Source organism: Geotrypetes seraphini, chromosome 3, assembly GCF_902459505.1.
Source record: "Geotrypetes seraphini chromosome 3, aGeoSer1.1, whole genome shotgun sequence".
Classification (NCBI taxonomy): domain Eukaryota; kingdom Metazoa; phylum Chordata; class Amphibia; order Gymnophiona; family Dermophiidae; genus Geotrypetes; species Geotrypetes seraphini.
In genome coordinates this window covers 373,791,067-373,818,471 of record NC_047086.1, presented here as the reverse complement: position 1 = coordinate 373,818,471, position 27,405 = coordinate 373,791,067, and the positions used below count along the sequence as shown (strand labels likewise).

Here is a 27,405-nt window from a genome sequence, read left to right as displayed (position 1 = left end):
CAGATATTCTTACGTCCCACCCTCCTCCCCGGGTTGGCTTCTTAGCTGGCTTATACTAACTGGGGACCACGCTCTCCTCCGTCGGGCGGGAAGGCACTCGCGCACGCGCGGTGCGGCCAACTAGAACTTTCTAGTAAAAAGGTCCGTACCGTGGGCTCCGTCGGTGACGTCACCCATGCGTAAAGAATATCTGCCTGCTGTCCCTGGATAACACCTGTTACGGTAAGTAACTGTGCTTTCACCAAATGTGTATGGCAAATGCTTCTTTCATTCTTTAAAGTCACAGTGGCTGCCCTTCCAGAGGTCTCGGTTGTGATGGGGGGGGGGGTAATTTTAATTGTGTGTATGATTATAAAATATGAATATGAGAATGATGTGTTGTATTTAAAGTGTTACATGAAGGAAAATCAAGTGTGTATTTATAAGATCATATGAATTTTTCTGATACACTTGTTGTAATATGCAAAACTGAATAAAGAAATTAATATATAATTGTGTGTATGATCCCTGTTTGGATAAGTTACAGTCTGGTGCGGGGGACTAGATTAACAACCTAAAGGGTCTTCTGTTGTTTTGGTACACCTTGGATTTAATTGATATCTTGAGGGTCTTTCATCCTGGAGAGTGGGACTATATATATCTGTTGAGGGCGCATGCTTCCCAGTCTCAAATCGATTACTGGCTAATTTCTAGTCTTTCATTTTCTCATATATATAGAGCTGATATTGGCTCCTATGAGGTGTTGGATCACACTATGATCTCTCTTATTCTTCATTTTGAAGCTCCTGCCAGCAACCATATTTGTGACATTTTCCTTTATACCTGTACAGAGACTCTAAATTCCATGATTTGTTGCGTGCAAGTGGGCAGATTATAAGCTTCATAGTGCCCTTCATTTAGCCAATCTAGTGTTGTTCTGGGAAGCTGTTAAGGCAGTCCTTCGTGGTGAAATTCTTGCTTATTATACCTTTTATCATAGAACTAGAGACTGGGACATTCTTCTCTTGGATAGGCAGGTGCGCAAAGACAGGCTTCAATATAGTAGACAACCTATTGCGTCCCTTAGGGCTCAATTGTTGGCCTCCCAGTGCGAGCTTAATGAGCTGCTTAATGATTGGACATAAATGTCACTCGCATATTACAAATAACTTTTTTTTTACATGGTAATGAGGTAAACTGTTAGCACGGGTCATGATGAGGGCTTGGAGCCATTTGAAAATGTTAGAATTTCAAACTGCAACAGGAACTAAAGTCTGGACTGATGGGGAGATAAATGCTATTTTGAGAGTATTACAAAACCTTATATACCAAACAATCAGGTTTGTTGCCTAGCAACATTTATTTAACTAGTCTTATCTTCCGAGTTTCACCTTAAGCTCAATGCTCCCATCTCAGATGATGAAGTGATGGTAGCAATTCAGACTGGAGCATTACTTAAAACACCGAGCACCGATGGTTTTCATATGGAATTTTTGAAAGAGGATCTGTCTCCTTTGTTGGCTACTGTATTTAACAAGATTATTCTTACAGGTCAAATGCCAGATTTATTACAATTGGCGTGTATTATTAGTGTGTCAAAACCGGGGAAAAACTCTGAGCATCCGTCTTCATATAGGCCTATTTCATTGATTAATGTGCCCCCTTTCTCCTTTATTGTTCCTTCTGACTCTAGATCCCTTTTTACGGGATGTGCTGGTAAATATGGAGATCAAGGGGGTCCACATGGGAGCAGCAAATTTAACTTTTGGCATTCGCCAATGACTTTTTAGTTCATCTAATGGACCCTCAGGTATTTTTAGCCACTCTTATGGAATGTTTTATGGAGTATGGTGATTTTTCAGGGTTCAAACTCAATATGGAGAAATCTTTAGCATTGCCTACTTCCCTGGAGATTCCTTGTACCTGGGAAGGCCCTTTCAAGTTTAAGATATTTGATATAATCGCAATATCCAAATCCAATGCGATTTACAAAGATTAAAAATAGGAAAAATATAAAAATCCAACAAACAGGACATTAAAAACAATTATGACATTAAAATGCAATTGAGAAGAAGAGGGTTAAAAAAAATTGGATTAAATACAATTCCAAAATAAATGAAAAAGGATGGGTAAGGAGACAAAAGGTTAGGAAACGTTACCCACTTAATTTCTGCTTAACAGTGTTCCTTGTCCAGATAAATTCCAGAATGAAGTCATATGAGGTCATATGACGCCTTGTCCTTAAACAGCCAACTTTTTAGTAGGCCTTTGAACTTATTAAGTAATTTTTCTTCTCTTATGTTGAAAGGAAGCAAGTTCCAAATTTGAGGAGCTGTAACAGAAAAGATCATTTCCCTCCTTGAATAAATGATTTCCATTACAATGGGAGCGCATGGCTTTTCGATATTTGGGAATCATACTTACTCTGAAAATCTTGAACCTTTATGATTACAATCTAACCCCTTTAATGGCTTACATTCAGGATAGTCTGTCTAGGTTGTCTATGTTGCCTGTTTCCTTACAGGGCAAAATTCACTTATTTGGAATGATCCTTTTCCTCAGTTGGCTTTAAACATGCAGTCGCTGCCATTACCGTATTTTCACGCATATAACGCGTGCGTTATATGTGTTTTTACAAACCGTGCATAACCTTGCGCGGTATACGCGTGAGCGCGTTGTACAAAATTTTTTTTACATAGTTCCCCCCCGACGTCCGATTCACCCCCCCCCCCCCGCAGGACCGCTCGCACCCCCACCCCGAAGGACCGCTCGCACGCACCCGCACCCCCACCCCGAAGGACCGCTCGCACGCGCTCCCACCCGCACCCCCACCCTGAAGGACCGCTCGCATGCACTCCCACCTGCACCCCCACCCTGAAGGACCGCTCGCACGCACTCCCGCCCTCTTGCCCCAGCCAACCGCGGCACCCCCGACACGATCGGGGCAAGAGGGAGCTCAAGCCCTCTTGCCCCAGCCAACCGCGGCACCCCCGACACAATCGGGGCAAGAGGGAGCTCAAGCCCTTTTGCCCCCCCCCCCGACACGATCGGGGCAAAAGGGAGCCCAAGCCCTCTTGCCCCGCCGACTCCCCAACTCCCCGACAATATCGGGCCAGGAGGGAGCCCAAACCCTCCTGGCCACGGCGACCCCCTACCCCCCTACGACCGCCCCCCCAAGAGCCTCCGACCGCCCCCCCCAGCCGACCAGCGACCCCCCTGGCCGACCCCCACGACACCCCCACCCCTCTTCCCCGTACCTTTGTGTAGTTGGCCGGACAGACGGGAGCCAAACCCGCCTGTCCGGCAGTCAGCCAACGACGGAATGAGGCCGGATTGGCCCATCCGTCCCAAAGCTCCGCCTACTGGTGGGGCCTAAGGCGCCTGGGCCAATCAGAATAGGCCCGGGAGCCTTAGGTCCCTCCTGGGGGCGGGGCCTTGGGCACATGGTCGGGTTGGGCCCATGTGCCTCAGGCTCCGCCCCCAGGAGGGACCTAAGGCTCCCGGGCTTATTCTGATTGGCCCAGGCGCCTTAGGCCCCACCAGTAGGCAGAGCTTTGGGACGGATGGGCCAATCCGGCCTCATTCCGTTGTTGGCTGCCTGCCGGACAGGCGTGTTTGGCTCCCGTTTGTCCGGCCAACTACACAAAGGTACGGGGAAGGGGGGTGGGGGTGTCGTGGGGGTCGGCCAGGGGGGGGTCGCGGGTCGGCTGGGGGGGGGCGGTCGGAGGTTCTTGGTGGGGGCGGTCGTTGGGGGGAGGGGGGTTTGCATCGAGGGCAGGAGGGCCTGGGATCCCTCCTGCCCGTAATGTAGTGCAGGGTGGGGGTAGGGGGTCGCCGTGGCCAGAAGGATTTGGGCTCCCTCCTGGCCCGATATTGTCGGGGAGTTGGGGAGTCGGCGGGGCAAGAGGGCTTGGGCTCCCTTTTGCCCCGATCGTGTCGGGGGGGCAAGAGGGCTTGAGCTCCCTCTTGTCCCGATCGTGTCGTGGAGTCGGCGGGGCAAGAGGGATTGACGTTAGAGAAAGGGCGACCGCTGGAAGAGGAAGCAGCGCAGGGCTCACGGAAGGGCTGGGACCGCCAAGAGAAAGCAGCAGGACACCGCTTCTACATGATGGGGGGGGGGGGGTCGGGATGCTGTGGGGGTGCGAGCAGTCCTTCAGGGTGCGAGTGCGGGTGGGAGTGCGTGTGAGCGGTCCTTCGGGGTGGGGGTGCGAGCGGTCCTGCGTTGGGGTGAATCGGACGTCGGGGGGGGGGGGGGCATCAGGTTTTCAGGGTGGGGACAGGACTTCAAGGGGGAGAGGAGAGTCGGGGTGGCCAGAAGAGAGTCGGGGCGGGTGAAAGGAGAGTCGGGCAGCATGCGCGGTATACGGGTGTGCGCGGTATATAAAAATTTCTGTACATAAATTTGTGTTTTCCGCGCGCTATACCCGTGTGCGCGTTATCTACGTGAAAATACGGTACTGTTAAAGAGGGATGTTGCTCTGCTGAATTCTCTGCTCTCTTGCATTTGTTGGAACAACAAAATGCCACATATCGCTTTTTGTTTGCTGTGTTGTGGCTGGAAAACTGGTAGGTTAGGTATCCCTGACATCCAACTTTATAATTTGGCCTCTCTGCTTCACCACTTGGGGGAATGGTTTTCTGATCATCAGGATTACACTCCAAAACTGTTTGAGCAGGCTTTGTTTGCCCCTTGGCATGTTAGTTCTCTTTTGCATGCTCCCTTAGCACTGATCCTTTCTGAACTTAGGCATAACTTTTTGTTGTGTCCGTTGCATGCAGTTTGGAGGGAATTGGTGGGAAGGTGGGCTTGGAATCCCAGTTGTTCTAGTGCAGTGGTCTCCAACTTGTGGCCCGGGGACCCACCATGTACTATTTTGAGGTCCTCGGTATTGTGGCCACTGGGCCCTGGGCTAGGTGAATAGCGCCCCGGGTGGACCACAGGTAAATTGCGCTGGCGTGCTGCTCAAACTGGAGACAGTCCCCACAGGCCAAATATCAGATAAATCAGTCAAGAGGAAACCAGGTAATTAGTCAAATTATATCCAGGGTTCTTTATTCCACAAAAACAAAATCAGAATGGCAAACAAGAAACAATAAGAAAAAACTCAAAGCAAAAATCCTGGTAAGCAAATCAGGATATACAAAGTCCCAGTGCCTTAGCAAGTTTGGCACCACTTCCTGCAGCTAGGCCTCACCTCACACAGTGAAAAAACAAAACTTTCACTGCATTACTTCCATAAAACATCAAAGCAAAAAAGTAAATGTTTAGGAGGCCCACAGCTCTGCTCCTGAGCTGGGGCAGGAGAACTGCCAAGTTTGTCTTCAATAATATTCAAATATTCTCACCTGAGAGGTTGACAAACTTCTCCCCATTAGTACAGTTCTCAGTTCCTGGGCTATACTGCGCTCAAACAAAAACCATGCAGTTCAAAATAAAACAAAACATTTCCCCAGCAAAACAAACTGGGAATGCACCAGTAACAGTCCTTTAAACATTATAGCTAAAGAACCCTGCCTCCTGCCTGGGGCCTGGTAATGGGCCACAGTAGTGCTGTGGGCCTAAGTAGCACAAAGGAGAAAGTTTAAAAAAAAAAAACAAAACCTCTTTCTCCCTAAGTTGCAGGCAGCAACACAAGCCCTAATAATTGTTCATACAAAAAAAAAACCCAAAACCCCCAGCATTCAAACAGTTCATTTCTCACAAAACAAAATCAGTTTTAGAGCTCAGTGGGCCTTACAGGCAACTCCTATTTCCATGGCTTCCTGGTCTGGAAATACCTGTTCAACAATGTCCATTTCTTCCTCCTGAGGCATGTCCTCAGCTCCCTGGTCTGGAGCTAAATGATCTACTTCCATGGGCTCAAGGCTATTCAGTTGCTCTGGACTGGCTGGCTGTTGAGCACCGGAGAGAGGACCTTTTCCCTTCCTTGGTCTCTCTGATTCTGAAGGGAAAGCAGCTGTCTTTTCAGAGGGAGAGCCACGCCCTGCTCTCAGTGTACCTTCTAGTGCTGCCCGATTCAGGGAAAAAATTTCGATTCGATTCAGCCTATTGAATTGGTTTTTCGATTCGATTTGATTTTCCTGCCCAATTGGGTGTTTTTGGTTGTTTTTTTTCCAAACATCCTGGTGGGTTTATTTTACAGCCTTTTCACCCCCTTTGCCTTCTCCTAACCACACTGGCGCTGTGGTGTAAACAAAATAAACAAACAAAAAAGACTTTTCTTCTCTCTGTTAAATCCTAGCTCACGTTTGCAGTCTAACACCAGCTCTGGCTGGATACACATTTCAAATCTTGACACATTGTAATCACAAAACAGAAAATAAAATTAGTTTTTCTACCTTTTGTTATCTGGTCATTATTCAAATTTTGTTGGTCTCAGTCTTCTGATAACTTGCTTGCCAGGGTCTCCTTCTTTCTTCTGCTAACCATCTATCTTCCATCTCTGTCTACCCCTTCCGTTTCTCTTCCCTCCCCAGGAGGTCTGGCATCTTTCCTTTTTTTCGTCTCCCTCAACAGATCCACCTTTTCTTAACTACCCTTTCATCCAGCATCTCTCCTTCCTTCCCCACCACCTCAGGGTCCACCATCTCTCCCTTTCTTTTCCCAACTACCCTCCTATCCAGTATCTCTATCTCCCCCTCCACACCATCCCTTGCGTCCAACTTCTCTCCCTTTCTGTTCCTTCCCTCCCTAAATTCCATTGTCCATCATCTCTCTCCCTCTCCTCTATTTTCAGACCCATATCTTCCTCCCCAAAGTCCGGCATATGCACATCTCTTTGAACCCCCCTTCCCTCCCTCCGTGTACTTCTATACCAGGGTCCCCCTCCCCTGAAGGTCTGACCCCCTTGAAGGTCTGTCTCCCCCTGAAGGCGTGCACCCCACCCCTGAAGGCCTGTTTCCCCCTTGAAGACTTGTCCCCCCCCCCTTAAAGGTCTGCATCCCATCCCTAAAGGCCTGCCTGTCCCCCCCCGAAGGCTTGTCCCCCCCCTTGAAGGCTTGTGCCCCCCCTTGAAGGCCTATCCCACCCCTGAAGGCCTGCCTGTCCCCCCTAAAGGCCTGTCCCCCCCTTGAAGACCTGTCCTCCCCTTTGAAGGCCTGCCTCCCCCCCTTGAAGGCTTGTCCCCACCCTTGAAGGCCTGCCTGTCCCCCCCTTGAAGACCTGCCCCCCCTTTGAAGGTCTGCCTGCCGCACCCCGAAGGACTGCCCACTCCCCCCCCCCCTGCTTCTGGCTTCCACCCCCTTGGCCTTCTGCTTCACCCGAAGTGAATCGGTGAACCGATTCGAATTGTGAATCGGGCATCACTAGTACCTACACTGCTCTGAGGCTCTCTTGGGCTCCCCCTGTGGATGGTCAGGTAAATGCAGGGTTTTCTCACAGGGGCATTTTGCCTAAACCTAATATTCACAGGTTTGGAGCAAACCTAGCAGAACTGGGCTGAGTTTCCATGTCCTCCACTTCTGAATAGTCAGATACGACCTCATCTTCAGTGGAGTCCTCCCTAATGTACTCAGGGAACCTAGGCTGCTGGGCTCTGCGGGGCTTGGGAACAGCTTTCCTAGCCTTATCTCTTCCTCTCCTGGGGTTTCTAGCTGGGAACATGTCGGGCACAGAATCTGACTGGTCACAGTATGTTTAGCATAATCATAAAGGTAAAATAAAACAGTTTCTTGATCATATGTCCCTTTAGCTGTAAATTACAATATTATTATTAAGACTTCAACAAAAGGAAAGATTTATAAACTATAAAGAGTTTTACCTCATGTAAAATTGTCATTATCCCAGGACAAGCAGGCAGGTATTATCACATATGGGTGACGTCATCCGGCTGAGCCCCGATGCGGACGCCTCACAAGCAGACTTGCTTGAAGAAACTAGAAGTTTCGAGTCGCCCGCATGTGCGAGTGCCTTCCCGCCCAGTGCACAGGGCATGTCTCATCAGTTCTTAGTTTTCCGCGGAGCCGAGAAGTCTGAATTTTTGGCTCTCTCCGGTTACTCCGTCGTTCGTGCCTTCTCTCACCGCGGTTTGTGTTTTATTTTTCTCATGAATCGCTGTATTGTTACTTTTCTTTCTTTTAAAAAAAAAAAAAGAGATTTTACTTCCGTCCGGTACAGGCCGCTCGGCCGCAGCCTGCGTGCTTCGACTTTGCGTCGGCTGTATTTTTGTCTATGCCCCGGCCTGTCACCGGTTTCAAACGGTGTAGCAAGTGCAAGCGCACAATATCTCTTACGGACCCTCATGGAAGCTGCCTCAAGTGCCTTGGGCCGAAGCATCATCCTGCTTCGTGCCTGCCTTGCCAAACACTTAAGCCTCGTGCTTTTAAGCGTCGTTGCATCCTGGTGGATAGCCTCTTCGAGATGGAGTCTATTAATCCTTCAACATCGAAGGTGTCTTCGGCTTCGACCCCCGTCGAAGCCTCTACCTCTACTGCTTCCACCTCGCCTCATCAGACCTCATCAGACCTTCATTGGAGCAGCTCTTGCTTCGACGTCCTCTGCTGCGATATCTTCTCCTGTCTCCTCAGGACAGATAGCTCAGCACTTGGTTCCGCCAGTAGTGATTAAAGTGTCGAAGCCTCCCAAGTCGAAACACTCTCACACCACTGTGCGGGACCCTTCAGCCAAGGCAGGTGGGCCGGTTCCAGACGCGGTACCCTCCTTGCCGGCTTCGTCCCATACCTCTTTGGAGGAGCAGATTATTAAGGTCCTCATTAACATGGGACCCACACTGCTCACTCTTCTCCAGCCTGGGCATGCAGTAGTCTCCCGCGAGGTCGAGCCGCTTTTGCCCCGGTCTGATCCTCCACACTCGATGCAGGGAGTGGAGTCTCTGCGAGTGTCTGGTCTGGCTTCCAAGCACAAAACGCATGGAGTAGATTCTTTGCGAGTGCATCGACAGGATACCTGTGTTGCCCTTGCCAGCCTCTCCCTCTGCTCAGGGTTATAGCGGAGACCAGCAAAGAAGAGCAGCCGGTGCCTGCGGCTGATGGAGCCAGAGACGAGTGTAATGGAGGTCAAAAGCCGGTGTAACACTTAGCCGGTGGATCAGCCCTGTTGGATGCGACTGACTGTTGGACTCTGAGATGGCGGTTATTTTAGCATGGATCCCTCTCACACCACCGGGAGTCCTGGGCCTGCTGTGCCATTCAGGCAGCGGCGCGGGACCAGGCAGGCGCACGAAAAGGCTGTGCCTGCCTTGTTCGCTGCTCTGCCTCTCGCTGCCGCAACCATCCAGCAAGGGAAGCGCTGAAATTAAAAACAGGTACCGGGGGGGGGGATGGACCCTGCCTGCCTGCCTGCCTGCCTGCCTGCCTGCCCTGTCCCTACCTGCCTGCCAGCCAGCCACTAGGCCTGCCTGCCCTGTGTCCTGGCCCTACCTGCCTTCCAGCCACTAGGCCTGCCTGCCCTGTCCCTGCCTGCCAGCCACTAGGCCTGCCTGCCCTGTCCCTACCTGCCTGTCAGCCAGCCACTAGGCCTGCCCTGTCCCTGCCTGCCAGCCACTAGGCCTGCATGCCCTGTCCGTACCTGCCTGCCAGCCACTAGACCACCAGAGGGGGGGACAAGGTACAGAGCCATGCAGGGAGAGGGACAGGGTGCAGAGCTTGGCAAGGAGTGTGGGTTTGGGTGCAGAGCTTGGTAGGGAGAATTTGGTTCAGAATGTTTTTTTTCTTGCTTTCCTCCTCTAAATATAGGGTTCGTCTTATGGAGCGAAAAATACGGTATATGTGCTATCTTTATATTTTGCTCGGTATTAGGGGACATGCATCACTGTTTCTGTTTCTTTGGTGCTGCACTGTATGCAGAGTCTGATTTCTTGGCAGTTCAGTTTAACTTTTGACTACATATTTCTTTATTTTAGTTTGTGATTACTTATGCCATACTGGGCGTATCTGTTTCCATCTATATGAAAAAGACAGGATATGTTAGCATTGACTACACAGGTTCAATCTGTTCTAATCTGGCTGGTTTAGTTTTACAGTGGTGCCTCACACAACGAACTTAATCCGTTCCAGGAGCAAGTTTGTTATGTGAAACGTTCGTTGTGTGAAACGCGTTTTCCCATAAGAATACATGTAAAACAAAATAATTTGTTCTGCAGCCCTGTTGTCCCATAAGAATACCTGTAAAACAAAATAATTCGTTCTGCAGCCCTACATTTCCCTCCCTCCACCTCACCTCACATGCAGAGCCTGCCAGCCTTTTCCCTCACCCAGCCGCACGATCTGCAGGAGGCTAAGAACTTCGGGAACTGGGTCAGTTCCCACTGCAGCTCCATGTGACTCTAGGCAAATCACCTGACCCTCCAGTTGTCCTAGGTCAGTGGTCGGCAAACCGCGGCTCGCGAGCCGCATGTGGCTCTTTAGCCACTTGAGTGCAGCTCTGCACTTGCCTAGGGCCCGAAACTGTCAGAAGGGTCCCAGGGCTGGCGTAAGAGGGGGGAGCATAGATCTAAGGGGCCCTGCGATCCAAACTTCTTTATTAAACACCTAAATTTTCCTTTTCAGAGGGACCCCGACATGGCAGCTGTTCTCATAAACTTCCGGTAGCTGCCCCGAAGCTTTCCCTTTGCGGCGATCTGCCCTATCAGAAACGGGAAGTTGCAGCAGAGGGAAAACTTCGGGGCAGCCGCAGGCAGTTTGTGAGAATGGCTGCCATGTCGGGGTCCCTCTGAAAAGGAAAATTTTGGCTGGAGAGGGCAGTGATCTCTTGCCTTCCCTACTGCTCCTCCCCCGTACTGTCCAGCTTTCCCTCCCCTGCTGGCCAGAACTCCTCATCTTTCCCCCAAGAAATTCAACAGTTTTCCTTCCTCCCTCTTCGGCTGTACCAGCAGGTTAGTTTGTCTGCACAATATTCACTGCTGCTGTGCATCAGCGGGTCTGGCTCCCGGCACGATCTCAAAAAGCTGTGCACGCGCAGCTGCTGGAGTTGATCAATGTTCTCCTCTCCTGCAACTTCCGGTTTCCGGTTGCGTCAGAGGAGAAGATTGAACAACAGAGCATGCGCGCATGTGCTGCTCCCTGAAAGCGTGTGGCTGGCCGAAAAAGAAAGCCGGAAAACTCGGCATCCGAGGTAAGGTGAGGGTGCTGCTGTTCCCGGCTCACATTAGGAAGCGGCGAGAGTAGTTCCGCCCCCCCCCCGGGCCCCTCGGGCGACTTCGTTGTGTGAAACAAAGTTCGTTATAGGGAGCAAGACAAAAAGTTCGTTATGCGCAGCGTTCGCTGTGCGAGGCGTCCGTTATGCGAGGCACCACTGTACAGTGAATATACTGATGATCTAATTCTCACTGCAGTGTTTTAAGATGCTGGCTTTTCCTAGAACACCCTTGTTGTATGACTTGTGGATTATTGCTAAAAATATGTTTTTCATATAGAGGAGGGGGAGTTTTAAAAGATGATCAACTCCAGGTGTCAAATATCCAAGTTATATCACTACTGGCGCATGTATATATCTTAGTTTGTGTGGGGGTCAGGAAGGGGCGGTGCAGAGTGGGGCAATGTGTCTTCTTTTTTGTCTTAGCCCCACTCTTCACCGCCCCTTCCTGATCCCCACACAAACTAAGCCATATACATGCACCAGTAGTGATATAACTCTTATATTTGACACCTGGAGTTGATCATCTTTTAACACTCCCCCTCCTCTATATGAAAAACATATTTTTGGTAATAATCCACGAGTCACACAACAAGGTGTACCTAGGAAAAGGCAGCATCTTCATTTTTGTCTTCACAAGGGATTGCATGTTGACCATTTGCGCTTCATAGAATTGGAAGATGTGGATTAAAGCTTACCATCCTGTCTTCTCTCATATAATGGGAGGCTGACCTATTGCTTGGGAAAGCATAGAAGAGAAAGAAGGGATGACTTACCATAGATCCTCATTTCTCCTCTCTCCACATGAAATTGATTATGGCTTATCAGAAGCAGGGAGATGAGGATGATCACCACCCTCCCTGCAGCTCCAATTCTAATGATACCTAATTTGACTTACTGTTTTATTGCGCTGGAGCATGGGCTTTAGTGAACCAATGCTTCTATCTTCCTGTTTGATGCCTTGTTAAATCTGGTGACTTTTTTTCTGTCATCTGATAGATATGTAATGCTGTCCCTTCTAATATGTCTGATTTGTTTTATTCATCTTTAGATTTACAGAAAAAGGAAACTTGGAAGTCCTGCTCTTTACCATCCAGAGTAAAATGAGAGCTAATAATCAGAAAGTGTACATGCCGAGGGAGGGCAAACTCATCTCAGATATAAATAAGGTGAAGAAGTTCATTTTTCCATCTTATTTCATGTGTTAATATTAGTTAAAGGAACTCTGTGTATTAATGGGTAGGCAGTACCAGAACATGTACAATGGAAAGTTTTCTAGCTAGTTAAGCAGTAATAAGTCAAACAGAGGTCTTTCTTTTCGGACTAATGTCTTCAAACTGTTAGATTTGAAGCTGTTTTCTTGCCATGCTTGAAATTCCCAGTGCAGCTGTTAATGCGAATGGAGTCAGGGAGAGCAAGGAGAACTACAACTCCCCCAGCTTCCTTAAGTTCCCACCAATTAGTTCTCAGTTAGTTCTTCAGATACTTGAGTTTGAAGCAATTTCACATCTGTTATGTATCAGGGCAATTTTGCATATAATGTGATTAATTGGAAGAATTTTTGACATACTGTGGAAAAGATAACAAAATGTTGATGTAGTTTAACTCGACTATTCTGTGATTCAGAAAGATGTGTAACACAGGTGGATATGTGTTCTATGGGAATTGATTTATGATGATTTTGCAAACACAGAATACAGTTTTTGACTTTATTTAAATTTCTTTCTAGCTGAAGTTAAAGTTTGTATTACCAATGCATTAAAAATTGAGTTCCTTGGAGGTCTTTTTGTTTTTCTTATTTTTAAAATAGATTGCCTAATTTGGTAGCAATATGCTATAGCATATTGGACCTAGTGTCTCTTTCACATGGTCCAGGACCAGGCTGTCCATTTTATATATTCCTTGGCCACTGTTGGCTAAAAGTTGTAGCGAAGAGTTGCATCCTTGTACTGCCTTCTCCTGATATCTTTTGACTTCTTAAAGTTATTGGTAAAAATATGGGGACAAATAAATAAAGGAAGCTAAGTATTCATAATTAAATTTATTTATATGACATTGGTTACAAAAAAAAAAGCCTGATGTGAGTTTTATGATGCTGGACAAATATCAAATGTCAATTATTGAAAGAGAGAGGCAGCCAATTTCAACCAAGAGTACCCCTCCCTTGACTGAATGAAAGTTTGCACCCTGCACCCACAGAATGACCACTGAGACAAATAATAACTGAGTAGTAACTCTTCTATTTTGTTTACTAAAGTATGTGGTGTGTTCCTGACAGCTGTATAACTGAGTCAAAAGCTGTTCTTTGATGTAGGCCTGGGAAAGACTGGAAAAAGCTGAACATGAAAGAGAACTGGCACTGCGAACTGAGCTCATACGACAAGAGAAACTGGAACAACTTGCTCGTCGATTTGATCGCAAGGCAGCTATGAGGGAAACGTGGCTCAGTGAGAATCAACGGCTTGTTTCTCAGGTGCTGTTTACTGCTATAATTACAAGTGCTATATTGCATTACTGTATCAAGTATAGCAAGTGCTAGGTTGGCTTTCTCCATCAATCTGGGGATCATTTTTAAATAGAAGAACCTGTGGGCAACTTTAGAAAAACATGTACCCGCAGCCTTCACATTTCCTGTACTGCACATATTATAATGTATGACTGGGAATTTGAGTGAACTCTTCATATACATGCAGTGAAATCATCATACACATGCTTGAACATGAAAGACTGAAAATAAAAGCCATTAGAATTGGTCTTAAGAAGAGAGCAAAAGTAAAACACTTGTTATAGAGGATGTGCACAGAAAAGGTTCATTTTCAGATAATTTATGGACTTTCACAATTCTTTGCCATTTGTTGTTTGCGTCATAGATTTATGTTTAAAAATTAATGTTAATCAGCTTAACAGCTGTTAATTTGTTGATTGACATGCGTACTCTACCTAAAATGCATGTTTTATCAAGCACATCTTATTGGGCAGTATTTGTATGTGTGTTAGGTCTATCACTCCTATCCAGAATAGCCAATGAGAGAAAACCATAAACCATGTCAATGTAGTGCGTGTTTCTGTTGGCCAGTGTTTGGTTATATAAAGAAATAACAGCAGATTTAGTGTAGATTTATTTGGCTTTTTATTTTCTGTTCATTCAAGAATATTAGATCAGATTGTTTTCCAGTGAGCAAGATAACATGTTAAAATGGTTTTGGGGTTTTTTGAGCAAAAGGTCATATCAAGTCTATAGTGACAATAAAAAATCCTTTAGTTGGGTAAACTCTTGTGGAGTCCCGCAAGGCTCTCCTCTTTCCCCTACATTGTTCAACATCTACCTTGCCTCATTGGGGAACTTACTACAAAGCTTAAAAGTTAAATTTTATATCTATGCTGATGACATCACCATTGTTATTCCCCTTACTACTCTGACCCCCGAAACTAAGATTCATCTATCATCCATTCTAAAGCAAATTGAACTATGGATGACTGAATTCAAATTGAAGCTCAACACTGACAAAACCAAATTTTCCTTGCAAGCCCTAACGACAAAATTGACCACTCCATTGAAATCCTGGGAGTCACCCTGAACCGCCACCTCACTCTAAATGCTCACACAAATTTAATGGTTAAAAAATGCTTTTCGGAACTATGGAAACTCAGAACCATCAGAAAATACTTTGATGCAACATCCTTCCGCTTACTGGTTCAATATTCCATCCTAAGCTTGCTTGATTATTACAACATCATTTACTTGGGATGCTTAAAAAAAACCATTCTAAGACTCAGAGTCATTCAAAATTTGGCAGTTCGACTAATTTTTGGGCTGAAGAAATGGGAACACATAAGCCCCTATTATCAAAAATTCCATTGGCTGCCCCTGGAGGCGCGAATCCTGTTTAAGTTCTCTTGTCTGTGTTATAAATCAATATTTGGTCTGGCCCCCACTTACCTAGTTTCCCATTTTAATCTGGCAAGTTCTTTTAGGCCCACACGAAGAATACATCTGTTCACCTATCCGACAATAAAAGCCTGCCACTACAAAAGATTCTTGGACAGAACTCTTGCCTTCCAGGCAGACAAATGGAACGATTGGCTTGGTAACTTTATCACGCTCTCCTCATCCTACTTCAATTTTAGAAAATTGGTAAAAACGAGTTTGTTCAATTGATTTGTAAACTAAGAATCTACACAGCTCTGCTAAGAACTATATAGCTTTCCAATTCTTTCATTATGTAAGATTATACTGTTGACTTTGATTGTAACCTCTTTGCTGATTGTCCAGTGCTTCTTGCTGTAAACCGTCTCGAACTTCCATGGCTTTGGCGGTATATAAGAATAAAAATTATTATTATTATTAAACTGGCATACACATAAGGGCTCATTTATTAAAATGTAGAAATGTGCTCTTTTGGAGACCATGAGAGAGTATGGGGATTATGCAGGCTTCCGTTTGAATTTGCTTAAATCTGAGGCCTTGCCGTCCTCACAGGAACTGCAGGTTCGGTGGGGCGCCTCTTTTCCTTTACGCTGGGCCCAGGGCTCCTTTCGATATTTGGGGGTCTACATTTCGGTTTCCACGACTCAGCTTTATTCGCTTAATATTCCCAAGCTTTTGGCTGATACTAAGGTCCAGCTGGAGGCCTGGGAGGGCCTCCCTCTGACCCTGTTGGGCCGCATCTCTTTGGTTCGCATGGTGATTTTTCCGCGATGGCTGTATGTGATGCAGACGTTGCCGCTTCGTTTGTTGAAAAAGGATGTCAACGGTTTATATCGTTTGCTGTCCCGTTTCTGTTGGAATTCGCGCAAACCGAAGGTTCGGTTATCCTATTTGGTGGGAGGTTGGCGACAGGGAGGACTGGGACTTCCGGATTTTGGCCTTTATAATGAGGCCTGTTTGCTGCGCCATTTGAAAGACTGGCTCCTGGATGAACATCAGTATACTCCGTTGGATTTTGAACGGGCCTTCTATGCTCCTCATACCTTGAACAGTCTCTTACACTTGCCCGCTACGGATCTTCCCCCGGAGTTCCGTGCGTGTGTTTCTTTGAAGTCTATGCGTGCTGTGTGGGAGAGCTTGGTCGGCAGACTGGGAGGGGACCCGAGGGTGTCGAATCAACTTCCCCTACGGGGGAATTTGGCCTTTGCGCCAGGCCGGGATAGCCAGGCTTTTCTCGACTGGGCGGCCCGCGGCTTTCATCTTTTGGAACATCTGTTGACGGAGGAGGGCGGTCTGCAGCCTTTGGACGCTTTGAGGGATCGATTGGGTGGGGGTTGGGGAGATATTTTTGCCTATTGGCAGGTTAAGCATTATGGTCAAATATATTTTATTGAGCAATCATAAACACAGCAAGATGACACAAAAGTACAGAACCAGCTCAAAATTTTAAATAGTCCCCAAAAGAACCAGTCCCCCCCCCAACCCCCCCCAAACCCCCCCCCCCATCGTACCCACCCCTGGGTCCTCCTTCGAAACACAAAGTAACAAAGAATCTAAGTAACAAACCATACAAAAGAGTACAAAAGGGTATGTACAGACAAAGCTTCAGTTAAGTATCCGGCTACGAGCCAGAGGGGTCAAAGTATTCCAGAAAGGTTCCCAAGTGGTCTGGAAAAGACGACCTTGACGAGAAGACAAGTCAGTCACATCCCTGCGCTCCCACATCAAAAGAGAAATCATGCGACTCCTCCAAAGGGCATAGTCCGGAGCCTCAGCTGCAAGCCAGTTGAGCAGGATGCATTTCAGTGCAATCAGGATAGCCCACTTGAGGAAAGCAGCAACTCCCTTGGAGCGTGGAAAGTAGTGAGGAACAATCCCAAATAAAATCAAAGGGGAACTGCGAACAGTTACATGCCAAAGACTCTCCACAAAAGCAAATATAGCAGTCCAAAAAGGTTGTATCTGAGGACAAGTCCAAAACATGTGGCCCAAGCTGGCCTCCGGAGCCTGACAACGAAGGCAGGCTGCATGGGGACGGAAGTGAGCCAAATATGCCCTTTTAGGAGAAACATACAAACGAAAAACCAATTTAAAATGCTGCTCCCAAAAGGTAGTATATTTACGAAAAGCAGGTAGTCTACGAACAGCCTGAAGGAGGATGTCAGAAGGCAAATCAACAGCAAGATCACCGGACCAAGCATCACGCAACTTAGTATGGTCAAACAAAGGGCATTCATCCTTCAAGTGGCGGTGATGAAACGTGAGGGGGACCGGCAGCTGAGAACCAAAGGTAAAGGCCGTAGACAAAGTCTCATGACAGGCAGCCTGCAAGGAGCTAGATGGCAAGGAAGAGATATAATGATGGATTTGCATGTAAGCAAAATAGTCAGTAGGAGGGAGATCAAATTCAGTTCGCAACTGAGCAAAAGATTTAGGGGCGCCTTCATCAGTAACCAAGTGAAATAGATATTGAATGCCCTTTGTTTCCCATCGAGCAAAACTCGGTCCATCAATCCCAGGTAAGAAAGAACCATTAAAACGAATAGGAAGGAAGGGAGAGACAGAAGGAGAAAGAGTGTGAAATTTACAGACCCAACGCCAAACCTTCCGTAAGGGTCGATGTAGAACTTTCATAGAAAGAGACTCAGGTGCAAGAGAAGGAGTAGAATGAAGATAGGCACTAAAATGAGTAGAAGAAAAGCAAGAAAGTTCCAGAGCTGAGTTAGTAAATGCTGAAGTACCCCTAAAGAGATCATTAATATGCCTCATTCCACAACCAACTGTCAAATAGCGGAGATTCAACAATCCCAAGCCACCCCTATACCAGGGAGTCGCCGCCCGCTTATAAGGCAAGCGAGGCCTCTTACCGGCCCAAAGAAATTTCTGAACCAGTCGTTCCAACCGGCGCTCGTCACGAGACGTCAAATAAAGGGGAAGGACCTGAAAAACATAAAGCCAACAGGGGACCAGAAGCATGTTATACAGGTGTACTCGACCCAAAAGTGAGAAAGGAAGAGACTCCCAAAGGTGCAACCTATTCTGTAACGTCTGAAACAGAGGGGTCACATTCAGCCGGTACAAACTAGATAAGTCCAGCGGAATATTAACCCCCAAGTACCGCAAAGAAGAGTCAGCCCAACGAAGTGGGAAAACACCCCTCCACGATGTGCGCAAATCCGGCGGAAAAGATAAGGCCAAGGATTTATCAAAGTTGAGAGACAGCCCAGAATAAAAACCAAATTCAGAGATGAGATCCAGAGCCGCCGGGAGAGAATCTTCAGGTCGGGTAAGAATTAAAAACATATCATCCGCGTACGCCAGAGTCTTAAGTTCGAAGTCACCAACCGAGAGACCTCGGACCTCCGCGAACCCCCGAAGAGTGCATAACAACGGTTCCAAAGAAAGAAGGAACAAAAGAGGGGAAAGAGGGCATCCCTGACGGGTGCCACGAAGAATAGGGAAAGAGTCAGTACAAGTCCCATTAACAAGCAAGGAAGCCAAGGGATTGGAATAGAGGGAACGCACAGCATCTAGAAAGAACCCCCCGAGCCCCACATATTCCAAGGTACGAAACAAGAAGGACCAGTGAATGCTATCAAACGCCTTAGAGGCATCAAGGCTGACAAACAAGGTCGGAATCTGAAAAGATTGACACTGAGAAAGAGCAAGAAGTACCTTGCGGACATTATGTACGGACTGGCGGCCCCGAACAAAACCCACCTGATCCTCATGGATAAGCAGCGGTAAATGAGGAGCAAGACGATCAGCCAACATACGAGCAAAAAGTTTTAGATCTACATTGATCAAGGAAATGGGACGATATGATTCCGGCAAATCCGCAGTCTTACCAGGCTTCAAGAGTAAGGTAATAAGGGCCTCATTGGCAAAACGTGGAAAAGAACCACGGGCAACAGCTGCATTAAAATATGCCAATAAAGGTCCATAAAGTGTTGGAGAAAGGAGCCGATAGAAATCACCCGAGAACCCATCCGGGCCCGGAGCCCGATCAGAGCGGAGCGATTTAATAGCAGACTCCAATTCAACCGCCCTAAACGGACTATTAAGAGAGGCAATCGCAGCCGCTGACAGACGAGGCAACCCAGAAGAGTGAAGATAGTCCGACATCATATCCAAAGAAGCGTCTTCCGGAGCTTCATATAACCGACTGAAGAAATCAAATAAAACCCCAGAGATCTCGGAAGTCCGAGACACCACACCGCCGCCCTGGGTACGCATAGATAAAATCGGCTTCCTGCCAGTCGCAGCGTTAACCAAACGAGCCATAAGACGGCCGGGTTTGTTACCGTAACGAAGGAAACGATGATGATAAAAGGCTTTACATTTTTGGGAACGAGAATGGAGAAGGGAGTTCAGGGCCACCTGAGTAGATAAATAGCAGTCTCGAGTCTCCGGAGAAGGGTGAAGAGAAAAGGACCGCTTTGCCAGACGTAAAGCCCGTTCCAGAGTAACGATCCCCTGATTAATACGCTTATGACGAGCACATAAAAATGAAATGATATGTCCCCGAATCACCGCCTTCCCAGCCTCCCAAAACAAGATAGGATCATCCATGTGGGGAGCATTATTTGTCGAATAATCGTCCCATTGAGTCTGCAAAAAAGCACGAAAGTCCTCATCCTTAGCAAGGTAAAAGGGGAACCGCCAGGACGGTGCGCGGAGGTACGTAGGATCCAAGACAACATCAACCCAAATCGGGGCATGATCCGAGATAGACAAAGGGCCAAGCTCCGCCGAGTGAACAGAAGGAAAAAGAGAAGAGGACAAGAAAATATAATCGAGACGGGACCAAGTGCCATGGGCACGAGAGAGATGGGTATAGTCACGAACCTCAGGGTGTAGAAGACGCCACGGGTCTACAATCGAAAGGGAGTCACAGAAATTAGAAAGGAGATGACCTTTAGAACCCAAAGAAGAGGCAGAAGAGCTAGATTTATCCTGATCGGGATGCATCACCAAATTAAAATCACCCAAAAGAAGCAGCGGGTCATCAGGAAAGCGAGAACGAAGCTGAAGCAACCGCTGTAAAAAGGCTGATTCTCCAGAATTAGGGCCATAAACCACAAGGAAAAGATAGGAGCGACCACCCAAAGTAAGGCGAAGAAGCAAGAAGCGACCGTCAGACGACTTATCAAGAACCCGGACACCTATTGGCGAAGACTTACGGACCAGCACTGCTATGCCCCCATGACGACCCGAAGAGGAAGCAAAAAACACCTCCCCCACCCAGGATCGACGTAACTTAAGATGTTCTGCATCAGTCAATCTAGTTTCCTGTAAACAAGCAATGTCAGTCCGGTAGCGTTGTAGAGCAACAAGTATTTTGGATCTCTTGACAGGCGACGTGATCCCCCCAACATTCCAAGAGGCAATTCTAAAAGGGGTACTCATAGTAGAAAAACAGGAAGGAAACAGTGCCAGAAAAGGAAAAGCAAGTGAAAACTACCCCAAGGGCCCAGCCTCCCCCAGAGCAGTAAGAATCGCCAAATAATTGTAGGGGACAGAAAAGACCAACAATAAAACGTATCAAACTTATTGAGCAAATATACCGAAGGAGGACCCCCCACCCCCATGAACCCACCCCAACAATTCCCAAAGCCAACCACCCCAACCCACCCCCAAAAAAGAACCAAGTAACACCTTCTAGAAGGTAATAGAAGAAATACAATTGGAAGGTGGACCCCCCACCCCCCAAACCCAACCCAACCCACCCTATCCCAAGACCCCTTAACTACCCAACCCATCCCAACTCCCACCCCCTTGGAAATTCTGCTCCACAAAAGGGAACAGAAAAGAGTCACACAAGGATGTGAACGGGGCCCCCAATCCCCCCAATCCCACTCCCATCATACGCACCCCAGGTACTACAACACTCATCCAATCATCCAAACAAACCCCACCAAAACCAGGAGAAACTAGGGCCCAAAATGTGGCAGGGCTGTGAAACCAGGGGAACAGAGAAGCCCGCCAACCGCCAGTACTAAAGCCCCCCCCCCACTTCCAAACAGTGCAGCAGTAGCCCAACAAGCGAACCATAAACCATGCAAAGGCCTTGCAAACCAAAGAAACAAACAGTCTTTCCCCAAAACAGGCAAACCAAACATACACACACACACTGGAGACCCAAAGCCACAGCGGACCCCATAAGCAATGCAAGCAAGGAGCTGACACCCAAGAACCCACAAAAGAAAAAAGGGGGGGGGGGTCAGCAGGCATCACAGGAAACCCTCCAGAAATGGAGCCCTTCATAGGCCAAGCTAGGGTGGCTGCCCGCCCTCGCCTCAATGTGCTTAAACCAAAGGTACAGCGGGGGCCCCCTGGGCGTCGCTCCCCGACAGGTGGCCCGCAAAAGCTCCAAACAAGCACAGTGGTCAAGCTACCAAGAAGCAGGCAGAACCGGGTCCATCCAAAGTGCAGGGCAGGGGATGCAAGGCCGCGATGACAGCAAAAGTCAAAAAGGTAAAGCAATGGAAAAGTGTACAGACTCAAAGGGATAAACAAAACAAAGGCAAGGGAGAGTGAACACTCCAACAGGGACCAAAATGCCAAAAGAGCCAAATAGAAATAGGGATCCATCCCAGAGTCACAAAGCTGGGTCCCGCAGACCAAGGGAAGAGCTCTCCAGTGGAAAGTGCTAGGTCAGCGCAGCAACCAGGACAGGAAGACTCAGGGGGCCGAAGAAGGCCCTGCTTCACCGGGTAACTCATCCAGGTAGGTTTGCGCGGCTTCCGCTGAGTGGAACATTCGCCATCCCGAAGGGGTCCAGATCTTGAGCTGCGCCGGGTAAAGAAGCTGGAATCGCAGTTTTCGGTCGTAGAGAGCCGAACACACAGGGGAGAAGCGCCTCCGGCGTTCCTGTAGCGCGGGGGAGTAGTCCTGGAACAGGCGCACCGGGACGTCTTCAAAAGAAAGAGTATTCCTCTTCAGCCGGTACTGCCGCATTAATTCAGCTTTAACAGCCGAGTTGTGAATCTTGCAAATAGTTACTCGAGCCCGCTCTCGATCATCAGAGCGCCGGCCCAGGCGGTGTGCACGGTCCAGCCGCAGCGGTCCCACGCCAGATGGAAGCGGCAGTGCCGTTTGCAGCCAGGACTCCAAGGTGGAAAGCAGTCTGGCATCGGGGACCGTCTCGGGGAGACCCACCAGGCGCAAGTTGTCCCGCCTCGAGCGATTCTCGAGGTCCTCCAGCTTGTCGGCCTGGCGCTGAAGCTGCGCCTTCATGGAGGTCAAATCGATAGCGGAGGCCGCACACGTGTCTTCAACTCCCGAGACGCGGCTCTCCAGTTCCCCCGTGCGCCTGGTAGTCTCCCCCAGCAGAGCTTCAAGCGAGGTGAGCTGGCTAGACAGGTGGTCAAATCGCGAGTCAAGAGCTCTAACCACCGAAGCCGACAGCGCTGCGATATGGGCCTCTGACAAGGGAAGCGCGGAACCCAAGTCCCCCGCCGCCATTTTAGAGTCAGACCGCGCCGAACGAGTCTCCCTTTCCTTAGCAGCACGACTCGGCTTACTGCTCATGACCGGGCTAGGTTGCTGCACGAACCGATCCATGCACGGTCCCAGAGGTCCGGGAATGCGCGGGCCAACACAAAAGAAGCGTAAGGAGTGGAGAGATTCGGGGCCCCGGAGCACGAGTAAGGCACGTCTCACTCGGCTCAACACATCACGTGACCTCCCGCAGGTTAAGCATTATATTCTTTCTCTTCCGCAGGATCGCCTTGCTTTCCCGATGGGGGTGCGTCTTCGGTTATTTTTTGATGGGGTGGCAGTGGCTTTTACTTCGGTGTCGGCATTATATAGGGCCTTGTTGGAGCTTATGGATACTAAGGAGGTGTCGCAGCTTAGGCGAAGCTGGGGTCGTGAACTTGGTCTAGATCTTGGTGCTTGGGATGTTTTGCGAGCGGTGCGTGGGGTCCCTCATCTGATTACGGGGGCGGAGTATCGTGAGTGTTATGTTAGAGTGATTTATAGGGCCTATCTTACTCAAGTCCAATTGCATAAAATGGGAGGTATTGACTCCCCTTTGTGCTTGAAATGTGGCAGGGCCCCCAATACTTTCGCTCACTCCTTTTGGGATTGTTGGACTATACAGGTTTTTTGGAGGGCTATTGCTCGATATTTCCGTGGGTTATTTGTGAGTGCTATTGTGGGTACTGTAGAGCAGCTGGTTCTTGACCTTCCTGGGGCCTTTCGCGGTCTTCCTAGAGGGGGTAGCCTTTGGTGTCGTAAGGTGTGTCTCCTTGCTCGCAAATGCATTTTGAAATCTTGGACTGTCTCGGAGCCTCCCTCTTTTTGGTCCTGGAGAGCGCTGGTGCATAATTTGGCCATGTGGGAGGCCCGTGAGGCTGTTGGCCACCCTCGTCGCCGACGTCATTTTTTGCTTGTCTGGGGAGTTTATTTGGACTCCTTATCTCCTAGAGGGCGTAGTCTCCTGTTGAATCCTCTGGTTTAGCTGGGCTGAGGCTCTAGGCATCTCCTGGGTTCGGGCACCGCTCCCCCTTTCTTTCTTTCTTTTTTTTTTTGTTTTCTTTTTCCTCTATTTATTAGTTTTCTTCTTTAGGGTTGTTGAGGGAGGGATGGGTGATTCCTTGGGTCAGCTGGGGGCCACCAGAACACGGGCCTTTGGTATTTGGAAGTTACGTCTTTTGGCTTCTGTTTGTTGGGGGTGGGGGTGGGGGCTGTTTTGGGGGGGGGAGGGTGGGGTTGGGGGGTTGTTGGCTTTGTACGACTTTATACTGCACGGATTTGGGTATTTTTGGAAGCTTAGCCTTTTCAGTGTGGTAGTTGTTATTTGTTGCTTTCTTATTCACTTAATAAAAAATAGATTTGAACATAAAATGTAGAAATGTGTGTTAAACACCTATCAGTCATCTAATAAATTAGAGTTAATGGTTAATAATAATAATAAATTTATATACCATAATACCTGCACCTCAGTGCAGTTTACAATAAGAGGTAAAACTGTAAAAACACAGTGAATTTACACCACAAAACACAGTACAATATATATAAAATATAACATTAAGAAATTATTAACTTACCTAGATTATACATATTTATCAAACAGATAAGTTTTTAACAATCTCCTAAAGGCCTGGTAAGAAGAATAATTTAAGATCAAACCACTAAAACTTTTGTTCCAAAGTCCTGCCTGAAAGGATAGGGTTCTATTAAAAAACCTTTTATTGAGGGCAAAAAAAAAATAAGATGGTGTTTTGTGAAGAATGTCTGTTTTCTACTAGTTCAAAATGATCTAAAAGGTAATTTGGGGCTCCTTTTACAAGCTGAGCTAGCGGTTTTAGCGCACGCTAAATGCTAATGCCTCCCTTGAGCTGGCGTTAGTTTCTCTGCGTAGCGTGGGGGTTAGCGCACACTAATCTGCAGTGCACGCTAAAAAACGCTACTGCAGCTTAGTAAAAGGAGCCCTTGGTGTAAGACCGTATGTTTTATAACAAATACAGGCCAATTTAAAAATTATGCTTGCCTCTACCAGAAGCCAATGCAACTTTCAATAGTATGTTGTTACATGTTCTGATTTTTTTTAGATTGAAAATTAGGCGCACAGCTGTATTTTGGATAATTCGCATCCTCCTAATGATTTTACAATAGTCTAAAGTACTCAGAACCAAGGACTTGCACAAACAATCTGAAAGACAAGAAATCAAAATAAAGATTTAATTGTGTGAAGCTTCCATAGTGTGAAAAACTTTTCTTTACTAAAGCATAAGTTGAACATTGAATGATAAGTTTTGGTCAAGATATACTCCTAAGATTTTAATAACTGGACTGATAGAATAATTAATTCAATTCAGCATTAAATAATTTTCTTTAATCTTCAACATTAAAGAATTTTCTTTAATCGTATTAGCTGGACTTGCCAAAAAAATCTTAGTTTTTTTAGAGTTTAATTTTAGTCTAAATTCTTTTGACCATTGCTCAACAATACAGATGATACAAAATGTCAAGTATCCAATATTAATAGAAACATAGAAACATGATGGCAGATAAAGGCCAAATGGCCCATCTAGTCTGCCCATCCGCAGTAACCATTATCTCTTTCTCTCTCCAAGAGATCCCACGTGCCTATCCCAGGCCCTTTTGAATTCAGACACAGTCTCTGTCTCCACCACCTCTTCTGGGAGACTGTTCCATGCATCTACCACCCTTTCTGTAAAAAAGTATTTCCTTAGATTACTCCAGAGCCTATCACCTCTTAACTTCATCCTATGCCCTCTCATTGCAGTATTTCTTTTCAAATTAAAGAGACTCAACTCATTAGCATTTATATTATGTAGGTATTTAAACGTCTTTCATATCTCCCCTCTCCCGCCTTTCCTCCAAAGTATACAGATTGAGATCTTTAAGTCTATCCCCATACGTCTTATGATAAAGACCACATACCATTTTAGTAGCCTTCCTCTGGACCGACTCCATCCTTTTTATATCTTTTTAAAGGTGCGGCCTCCAGAATTGTACACAATATTCTAAATGAGGTCTCACCAAAGTCTTATACAGGGGCATCAATACCTCCTTTTTCCTACTAGCCTATCAACCTAGCATCCTTCTAGCTTTCGCCATCATCTTTTCAACCTGTTTGGCCACCTTAAGATCATCACATATAATCACACCCAAGTCCTGCTCTTTTGTCATGCACATAAACTCTTCACTCCCTAATCTGTTCTGAAGAAATAAGGACTACAATTGTTATATTATCTGCTTAACTATATAATTTCAAGCCTAGACTTGTTGGTTTATTGCCCAAGGATGCCAAATAAACATTGAATAGTGAGAGAGAAAGTGGAGAACCCTGCGGAACGCCACTTGTGTTACTCCAGACATAGCATATTGTTCATCGCTACGAACCTGATAAGTTCAATATTTTAAAAACCCTTCAAACCATTGGAGAGCAGAACCCGAAATACCATAAATTGGTATTAACATTAATTTATTTAACATCTTTTAATACAAAAATGTATGTTAACTCTGTCAGTTGCATATCTGCTTACTAATAATTATTATACTTCCATCCGTACCCAACTGGGCCACTCAAAGTGGCTTATAAAAACTTTTTGTATATCAACCTGAAAACATATTCGCATGGATTACTGTAAATCTGTGCTTAGCAACCCAGTCCTCAGGGCACACTCAGTCAGTCACGAACATGTATGAAAAAGATTTGCATACTGAGGATGCAGTACATTCAAATCTATCTCATGCATACTCATTGTGGATATCTTGAAAACCCGAAGGAGGCGCTGTAAGTTGCTTTAAGCCACCAGATATATAGTAACCCACAAATAAGCTGGTTATGTGTTAGTCCCATTTTCCCCTTCTCTCCCAGCAGAGGCAAAAATGTGACCTTCACTCCCTGAGTGATATGCAGGATGAAAGAGTATTGGTCCAGTTGGTTTCATCTGATACCTCAGAGTGAGGGGGTTTGCTTTTTCTCTGAAAGATTCCTGAGCTACTTAAAATAGGAGTAGGCAAGAGTATGAAGGAGAGGAGAGTACCCGAGGGGCTAGGAGCTTCCTTCTCCCCTGTTGAAACTCTTGGGAAGGTGGGAAGAGTGGTAGTTTGCTTTACACATTTTTGGGGGGATGCATTCCTTCCAGGTAGCGAGTGTAGTTATGCTGTTAAGAGGAGTGATCAGGGCCATGTTACTGCTTATTGAGGGAAGTTAAGTTGAACTACCATATCATTTAGGTTGAGTGAAATGGTTTTCATCATAGATAGTTCTTGATAGTTTGGGGGGGAGTGCAGGAGATAAGAAAGGAAATCAGTCCAACATTATACAGTTAGAAATATATACCGTATATACTCGAATATAAACTGGGATTTTTGGGCCAAAAAATTGGCCCAAAAATGGGGGTCCTGGTTTATATTCGAGCCTTTACACCCCCTTCCAAAATTATTGCGGGCCACTGCCGCAAGGCTCTGCACCCTGCTGTTCTCCCTGTCCTAGCCTCATTCCTCTACTGCCGATTGTCGGTGCTGGTGCAGCGGTCAGGAGGAAACTTTCCAAGTTCCTTCCCCGCTGTTAACTGGCTGCCGTGAGTATCTTCAGCCGCTGAGAAGCGTGATCAGGCGCACGATTTGGCGCTGCTGTTCAGTGCTGAGCGGCTTCCTTAATGGTTCCCCCAAATTCTCGCAGGAGCCATTAAGGAAGTCGCTCAGCACTGAGCAGAAGCACTAAATCGCACGCTGCTCATGCTTCTCAGCAGCTGAAGACACTCAAGGCAGCCAGTTAACAGCGGGGCAGGAACTTGGAAAGTTCACTCCTGCCCGCTGCACCTCCACCGACGATCGGCAGTAGAGGTATGAGGCTAGAACAGGGAGGGCGGCAGGGTGCAGAGCCTGGGAGGGAGGGAGGGAGGGTCCGAGTCTGATGGGG

At 47.1% G+C, this 27,405-nt stretch overlaps 1 protein-coding gene across 3 annotated transcripts in view; it reads left to right on the top strand.

The window, feature by feature from the left end:
- The window catches only part of SPTBN1 (spectrin beta, non-erythrocytic 1), a 569,130-nt gene that overhangs the window by 303,561 nt on the left and 238,164 nt on the right, over positions 1 to 27,405 (top strand). For all 3 annotated transcript variants that reach the window (XM_033938993.1, XM_033938994.1, XM_033938992.1), the window contains 2 exons: positions 12,123 to 12,240; positions 13,386 to 13,544. In XM_033938993.1, the coding sequence (XP_033794884.1) occupies positions 12,123 to 12,240; positions 13,386 to 13,544 (277 nt within the window). The remainder of the gene's footprint in view (positions 1 to 12,122; positions 12,241 to 13,385; positions 13,545 to 27,405) is intronic.